The sequence below is a fragment of the Aythya ferina genome, assembly GCF_964211825.1.
Source record: "Aythya ferina genome assembly, chromosome: 5".
NCBI lineage: Eukaryota > Metazoa > Chordata > Aves > Anseriformes > Anatidae > Aythya > Aythya ferina.
The window spans coordinates 24,103,214-24,111,812 of record NC_140301.1 but is presented as its reverse complement, the minus strand read 5'-3'; the positions used below and the strand labels follow the sequence as shown (position 1 = coordinate 24,111,812).

Sequence of the window (8,599 nt, the reverse complement as noted above, 5' to 3'; positions counted from 1 at the left end):
AAGGCTCAAAAGAAATTGTGTGCTCTGCTCCTTCCTGAGGAGACGTGCCTCAGTGGGTACCACCAAAGTGGTAACTCTTGGGCTGTCGTTTAAACAGCAGCTTGGCCAGATTTGGGTTTTCACGGAGAAAAGAAATAAACGAAAGGCAAGACCCCAGCATCCTCAGCACCTGGAAGGGGACACTAGCAGGCCCACCTGGGCTGGGCAGCGGGAGGGCGCACAGCCCGGGGGCCACACACGGGAGCCTGCGGGCCACACAGGGGGGCCGGGGGCCTCCCTCATGGGCCTCCCTCCCTCTGTCGGCGTCCCCCCGGCAGCCCGGTGCCGGCCCTATTTGGCCATGCGGCGGCCGGGGCCGCGCAGCCCTGCGCCTGCCTTACATGGGCCGTGCGGCCGCACCGCGCCTTGCTCCATTCATGGCCGCGCCGCGCCGCCATGTCGCGGCGCCGGCCAAATAAGGAGACGGCGGCGGCCCCGGCCCCGGCCCGCCGCGGCCCCGGCCCCGACGGCAGCTATAAAGCGGCGGCTCTCGGCCGGGACGACACCCAGCCTCCGCTCGGCAGCCCCCCCGCCGCTCCGGTGAGTAGCGCTGAGGGACGGGGAGGCTCCCTCACCGCCCCTTTCCTTCCCCGGGCAGCGCCCGCCCCGGGCAGCGCCCGCCGCCCGACGGGGCGCGACGCTTCCGTTGAAGTCCGTGCCCCGGGGAGATGCCCTGTGTTAGCGGCCTGAAAGCCTCACGGGGGGGGGCTTTACGAGGCGGCTGATGGAGCCCCAGAGCGTGGCCGAGTCCCGCAGCACCCTCCCGGGACCTCCCGCTTCCGCCGCGCCGGGGAGGTGCCGGGCGCCCACGGCCGGTCGGGGGTCGGGGTTGGGGTCCGGGTCCGCGCTGCCGTGCCCGCAGGGGTCTGGAGGCGCCGCCGCGCTGTTTTGCAGGTCCGCGCCGCTCAGCTACGATGTGTGACGACGAGGAGACCACCGCGCTGGTGTGTGACAACGGCTCGGGGCTGGTCAAGGCGGGCTTTGCCGGAGACGATGCCCCCAGGGCCGTTTTCCCGTCCATCGTGGGCCGCCCCCGGCACCAGGTAAATGCCCGGCCCTCCGACGGCACCGGGGCTCGCCCCGCTCCCCAGGGGTCACCTCACCTCTCAGTTCTTCTGTCCTGCACCTAACACTCTGCCTTTCCTCCGCTCACACCTTGTACTCGCACTGCTGACGCCTTTCCAGTTCTTTCTGGGGCTTCCCTGAATTCCCCTCTTTGGTTCTCCATTGTCTCCTTTCTATTGCTATCTCCCTTTGCCCCGGCTATTTCAGACTCATCAGCTTCCCTTCACTCTCACCCAGTCCTCTCTCCTAATGAGCCCAAACCCAGCATCATATAAAGCTGCTGCCCGCTCCATGCCTTAAGCCAGATGTGCTGCTGGTGTTAGCGCAAAGGTGTCTCTGTTGGCCCAATTCGTGCACGAAGCTGTTTGTATAAGGCCCTTCCCACCCATCTGATGCAGTGTCCCATGTACCAAACTCTTGAATCTCCTCTCTGATTGTCTGTCTCTGATCTTCCCTTCTTACCACCTTCTAAGTCTCCTTTTTTCTGTTCCCATTTCATTCTTCCCCTATTTTGTGACAAGTCTTTCAGCATATAGAAAACGGCACTCTTTGTCCTACAGTTTCCATGTTAAAAAGTTTGTCTTTTATACTATTATTTAAAACATCTGGAATTAATATTCTGTTCTTGCGAGTACTTTGCTGTTGAGCCATCATAGCAATAAAGCCATTTTGACTGTGTCTTTTTTCACTAGAAGACTTAATTCCACTCCCTATCTTTATGTTGATAAACTCTCTTTGTACATATCTGTATCTGTATTTTCTTGCTCATGATATTGTGCAGTTTACCATCAGTCAAACTTTTAGACCACAAGAGGTAATTGAAAATAAATGGTGTTTTAAACAAAAAGGGGGAAAATGCTTTCATCTGATTAAAGGAAAACAGATTTTGAGAGAGAACTTCAAATTCTGTTGACTTAATATTTTAGTGAAGCGCATTTTTCCTAAACAAGCTTTCAGTGGCACAAATGTTTGTACTTTTCTGGCAAATAGCATAGTTGTCTGAGGTGTAATTGTTTGGGCTCTGTAATGTTGTCTTCCTCAAATCATGCTTTTCTGTATTTTCTTCTTTTAGGGTGTTATGGTTGGCATGGGTCAAAAAGATTCCTATGTGGGTGATGAAGCACAGAGCAAAAGAGGTATCCTGACTTTGAAATATCCCATTGAACATGGCATCATCACCAACTGGGACGATATGGAAAAGATCTGGCACCACACGTTCTACAATGAACTCCGCGTGGCCCCTGAGGAACACCCCACCTTGCTCACAGAAGCCCCCTTGAACCCTAAAGCTAATCGTGAAAAGATGACCCAGATAATGTTTGAGACCTTCAATGTACCTGCCATGTATGTGGCAATCCAGGCTGTCCTGTCCCTCTATGCCTCCGGTCGTACAACAGGTAAAATAAACATACCATTTAGATTTTTTTTTCATTCAGGACCCCCAGCTCTCCCTTCCTTCCCACTCCAAACATGAAGAAAAAAAAATCAAATTTGCAGACTTTTTTTTAAGATTATAGTGACTAAAAATAACATTATCAGAAAAGATAGTGCAAAACAGTCTTTGGAAAGAACAGTCCATGGATTTGTCTGCATTGTGATGTGAACAAGAAAACATTACTATGAAGATACTGCAGTTAACATGAGTATTACACCAAAAGATGCCCTTTACTGGATCAGGACAATCGCTGTCACAAGCACACTTGGTGCTCAGTGTTGTAGTAGAAGGCTGTTCATATGGATTAGCTTAAAATCCATACAGAACAACTCTTTCATGGGAATGTTTGACCAAATGGGCAATGTCCATGTAAGCAAATGCAAAAGCAAATGTATGGCAGTAACTGCCTAAAACAGAATGATGCTGCTTTATGCTGCCTGAAAAATGCTATGTTTTGTTTTCAGTGTTACTGCTCACTGTGTTGTAAGGGTTTGAAGCATTTCATAGGTGATTGATTCTAACTGGTCTCTGACAATTTCTCTCCCAGGTATTGTTCTTGACTCTGGTGATGGTGTCACCCACAACGTACCTATTTATGAAGGTTATGCTTTGCCTCATGCTATCATGCGCCTGGATCTGGCTGGCAGGGATCTGACCGACTACCTCATGAAGATCCTCACGGAGCGTGGCTATTCCTTTGTGACAACAGGTCGGTCCTCCAGCTTTGCCCTTTTGTGAAATTCCTCATGTCTCCCTTGACCCATCTTCTTCCTCTAGTGTTTTGTTTCTCCAGACCTTGATTTGATTTCTATGTATCTACAGCTGAACGTGAGATTGTTCGTGATATCAAAGAAAAACTGTGCTATGTTGCACTGGACTTTGAGAATGAAATGGCCACTGCTGCCTCTTCCTCCTCTCTGGAGAAGAGCTATGAATTGCCTGATGGTCAAGTGATCACAATTGGTAATGAACGTTTCCGCTGCCCTGAAACCTTATTCCAACCATCTTTTATCGGTAAGTTTTCCCAGGAAATTCTCCTTTCAGTAGGAGGTATGAATGAATCACAAGATCTAGAAGGTGCCCCACTCCCCTTCTTCTTTATCTAAATTTGGCACAAAACCAAACTTAAATAGGGAGTTAGATTTTCTGCTCCCTGTTAGCTCTGCATAATGTGATTACCAGCTGGTAATTAGCTGAGCTGTGGGCTCTCATTGCAACTTTTAGACCAGGTTTTAGACTTACAATTTTTTAGTGAAAAAATACACATTTGTAATATTGTCATGTTGCTAATGACAAGAGCAGCTTTCAATGCTGTGTTTGTAAAGCTTACACTTACACCACTATTTGACTCCACAAAGAGGTAAAATGTCTGGGAGAGAGTAAGATGGAATGTGTATTTACACGAACTGAAATCAAACATTGACATGGCCAAGATGGCTGTCTTTGCTGCTTGTGGGTGCAGCTGACAGATAATAGCAAATGCTTACATTGTAAGTACTGAGCAACAAATGCAGTTGTTCATCAGCTGACATCTTACTGTATATCTAGTGTCAACTCTTTCAGGAAGCACCTGTTAAAATTATAAATTGGAATGCAACCTACAAACACTTGCTTCTGGTTTCTTTTTACTTATCACCAAGTACTTATAAATATCCTGGCGTATGTCTCAGTTATCTCTTCCCTTGATGTTTACAAATGGCATAGATTCTGAATTTCAGGTAGGCTGAAGAAAGGAAATTACTAGTGTCTTTTTTTAGTTCTACTTTGACTGTTTTCACTTTCTTATTGCCATTCTTACTATATTCAACTGATGCTTTTATTGAGACTGACAAAGACCAATACTCATGTTTTCTGTTATATATAACTTGCTCCCATCAGTATATAGTAAATGAATTTATCTTGTGTCTACCTCTTACTGTATGTTGTGCGTCTCCTTTGCACATGCATTATGATTCTTAACTTTTCTAAAATAATACTTGTACTGGTAAGTAATTTTGCAACAGAAAAATTAATAGAAGCTCATATTAGTAATGAGGGGAAATACCAAGAATTCTTTTCACAAAGACCTCATGTATAATTTACTGATCTGCTGTTTTTCTTCTCAAGGTATGGAATCTGCTGGTATTCATGAAACTACCTACAACAGCATCATGAAGTGTGATATTGATATTCGTAAGGACCTGTATGCTAACAACGTCCTCTCAGGTGGTACAACGATGTACCCTGGTATTGCTGATCGCATGCAGAAAGAAATCACTGCGCTTGCTCCTAGCACTATGAAGATCAAGGTGAGGACTTTGTATTATAATATATGGATAAGGATGGGGAAAATGTCCTTGTCATTAAATTGGGATATAGGAACAAGTCAAAAGTGAGATCATCAGCTGATGGACAAATGAGAAGTTTTTCCTTTTAATCAACATAATTATATTAATGAGAAACAAATGTTGGAAAACAGGCAAGTTGGTCTGTAAATTTTCTTAAAGAATATTACATAAATTGCTTCAGCTGTTGAAGATCAGTATGCTATATCAGAGAGGCTCATACTTAAAGAAACACCTAGCAATTTGGTATGCTTGTGGTGTGGGCTGATTGTGCAGTAACGGAACTGTTAACAGGGGATTTTGCTGTTTCTCTTCATCCTAGATCATTGCCCCACCTGAACGCAAATACTCTGTATGGATTGGTGGCTCCATTCTAGCATCTCTGTCCACCTTCCAGCAAATGTGGATCAGTAAACAGGAGTACGATGAAGCCGGTCCATCCATTGTCCACCGCAAGTGTTTCTAAGCACTTTTCCCTCAATTTACTTCCCACTCAGGATGACGACAATATGCTTCTTGGAGTCTTCTGGCATCCCTTCCTGAACTCTTCAGTCATTGTACAGTTTGTTTACACACCCGTGCAATTTATTTGTGCTTCTAATATTTATTGCTTTATAAATAAAGATCTGGGACTTGCAACCTACACATGCTTCTTCTTCTTCTTTTTTTTTTTTATTATTTTTTTATTTTTTTATTTTAAGTGTTTAAATGGTTACAAAAATGAGTCTAAACACCCTGGGATTTGGAAACTACCGTCAAACCTGTCAATCCCTTCACTGCATGCGTCTTCTTAACTGATGTAGGCATGTTAGGTCGCAGTTTACTATTAGTATGAGTTCATGCTTCCTAGTTTTAGTTTTGAAACTTGAAACAAAAGAATAATCATTTATCGAGGCTTACAAAAGTAACCTTGAGGGTAGACCTAGTAAGTAGAAAGGAAACCTCTCACATTCACCCACTGGGTTTAGATTTTGTTGTTGTTGTATTAGTTACAACGTAAGTATATTAATATCAACATATTGAAAGCCAAAGCCTCTGAAAAAGAATTATGTTGATATGTTTAGAATGCAATTTATTGCATTAATTAGCTCAGTCCTTAAGAGTCATGCAGTTGTTTTCTGTGGGCTATAAATATTTATGACAAAACATTAATTCAAACTGACAGTTTACTCATCTTCTCCTATCTCTTCAGAGCTAGAGATAAGTGAAGCTTTTATTGTATACTAATGCAAAGAATCAAACTTTTGCCTTATAAACATACAATTTTTATTATTTTCACATCATCATTCATGTCTTAGGCAGTTTTTAATCCATGGTCTTTGCTATTCTTTGTTATTATTCATATGGCTTAGACAGTTTTTAATCCATAGTCTTTGCTGTTCTCTGTTAGTATTTGACCCAGATACTACAATCATAAATCGCTTTTCGTGGACTTTTGTGTATTAAGAAATCTCTATGACTTAACTGTGCATTTTTTTTTAAATAAAGTTTATACCTAGAAGTTGTATCAAACTTCCTGTGTGAAGCTAAGCATGTGCTCAGCTAAAGGCCATTACATGTATTTAGAAAGATGAGATTTCATGCTGATTTTATATTGAAATGCTAATTAAAAAAAAAAAAAAAGGCTGTTTAGGCTGTTTACACTGCTGAAAGGAAACATTTTCTATTCCTCCCACTTATTCTCTGGAAAGGCATTAAAACTGGCCATTTGATATGATCTGCAATTAATCAAAACTGATTTTACCCTTTGACTACTGAAGATATGTTTAGTACCTGTGTCTAATTTACTTCCTAGAAAGCAGTTTACTGAGGTACCTTTGTAATTGCTTACTATTGGTCTGCATTTGAAATATTTAGATGCTTCTAGGTGTTTTTGTGTTTGGGCATAGAAGGTGGATGGTGTTGTTAAATAAATTTTAAACATAAATATGAAATACTTACCTTCACACTGCATACAATATTATTGAAATCCTTCTACAAGCAGGAATTTTCACAATATAATGCAAATTAATTAACCTGCAAATCTCTCTTAAGGCAAAGACAACATCTTCCAATGTTCTCAAGAAGTTTTCCAGAGTAGAGCATCATGTTGAAAGTCACATCATGGAGAAACTTTGTGTATTTTGAAAATATAGGAACTTCACCAAATGTTTGAACATTATTTTAAATATTTAAACTTAAATGAGATTTGCTAACGAGATTCGCCTGCTGTTGTTTAGAACCATTGCATTTTCCTTGGTCTGCCTTGCTAATTTGAAAGATTTGGCTGGTCAAAAAGGTCATTCTAGGTTTTACCGTGAATTAGCGGGGTGATACTGGACATAAATTGCAACTAATTGGAGCTTAAAACGTTAAGCAAGTATGCAAAGGGCATGTTAAGTTAGACCCCTTGGATTCCTGGCTGACTGTCTCCGACAGGTCAGGAATGGCAAGCATACAGCTGGCAGCACCTCTGGGGCTGTGGGTATGAGTTCACCCATGAACATGTGGGCACACGGAGGGAACTGAAGGAAGCCGCTAATTGCATGACTGGTGGAAAAACTATTTCCATGGACATTTTTGGTGATGTAATTTACAGTTTATGGAGATGGATGTGAGCACCAAGGATTCTGCAAAAGATAGCATGCTTAAGTATATGTAGGGTATGATGAAACAGTACCAGTGCCTTACCCTTTTTCTCTTATAGCATGTTTCTAGGTGTATTCAGTTTTAATGTGGTTATCCTGTATTTTGCCATTTTTCCCATTCAGCACAATGAAAAGTTGAGTAATTCAATGGAATATGAAATATGGTAACTATTTATGGAAGCAGAACTTGGGAATTTTTTAGACTTTTTAAACATAGATAATGCAATTGATCAGTTTGAGAGGAATTTGATTATAAAGTCACATAAGATAGGATTCCAAACTCTGTTAAGAGATGCCACTGCTGAATTTTATCCTTTGTTTACATTTAACAGCAAGCCTCAATTACAGTTGTATACATTTTGTATGGCACATAAAGATAGTAGAACAGGATACAGGAATTCATTGGAGAGCACCTATACAATAACCAGTAAGATTATTTCAGTAATTTGGCTAAAAAAGGCAAATTAAATAAAACACAGATGTACCCAAACCTGCCTGTGGTTATCTATACCAGATCAACCTACAATTCACCTCTGAAATATGGCAGAGATGGAGACATTGACATACAGTGAGAGTCTATTATTTCTGGGTTGACCATCCCCAGGCATGGAGACGTGAACATACATTACTCACTCTTTGAGTGCCTTAAGGTTCTTCCCTCCCCTCTTCTCCAGCTGCAGTTCCTGCCCCTCTACTGGAGGCTGCAGTCCCAGTAGGTGCTATCCCAGACCTAACTTTTGTCTGGTTATATTAAAGAAACTGTTTTGAATAATGTAGCCTTCTATACTGCTATACACTCCACAGTGGTTCAGTAACCTGTTGTAAAGAGACAAAGTAATGAGGACCTAATTATGTTTAAGTTGATGGCAGAGCTCACCAGAAATTGACTGCCAAGCCCTGTGTAGTCGTTCACTAGGCAGCAGAATTGTGAGAATAAAGGCTCACAGAGCACTTTTACTGTTCTTGCTGAAATTTTCTTTGGATGCAAGAGAGGAGCTTAAGGCGGTAGCCAAATATACAGACTCAATGCATGCATTTTGAAAAGCAGTATAAATACACAGTAAAATGTCTACCTGCCACACCACCATGTGTACTTTTACTCAACTTTG

At 42.5% G+C, this 8,599-nt stretch overlaps 1 protein-coding gene across 1 annotated transcript; it reads left to right on the top strand.

Annotated features, from left to right (window-relative positions):
• Positions 1-397: 397 nt before the first annotated feature.
• ACTC1 (actin alpha cardiac muscle 1) lies at positions 398-5,506 on the top strand. The gene is made up of 7 exons (XM_084522345.1): positions 398-579; positions 934-1,082; positions 2,177-2,501; positions 3,087-3,248; positions 3,362-3,553; positions 4,646-4,827; positions 5,186-5,506. Exons 2-7 carry the CDS (start codon positions 954-956, stop codon positions 5,327-5,329), a joined length of 1,134 nt encoding a protein of 377 aa, XP_084378471.1. The 5' UTR covers positions 398-579; positions 934-953; the 3' UTR covers positions 5,330-5,506.
• Positions 5,507-8,599: the final 3,093 nt, after the last annotated feature.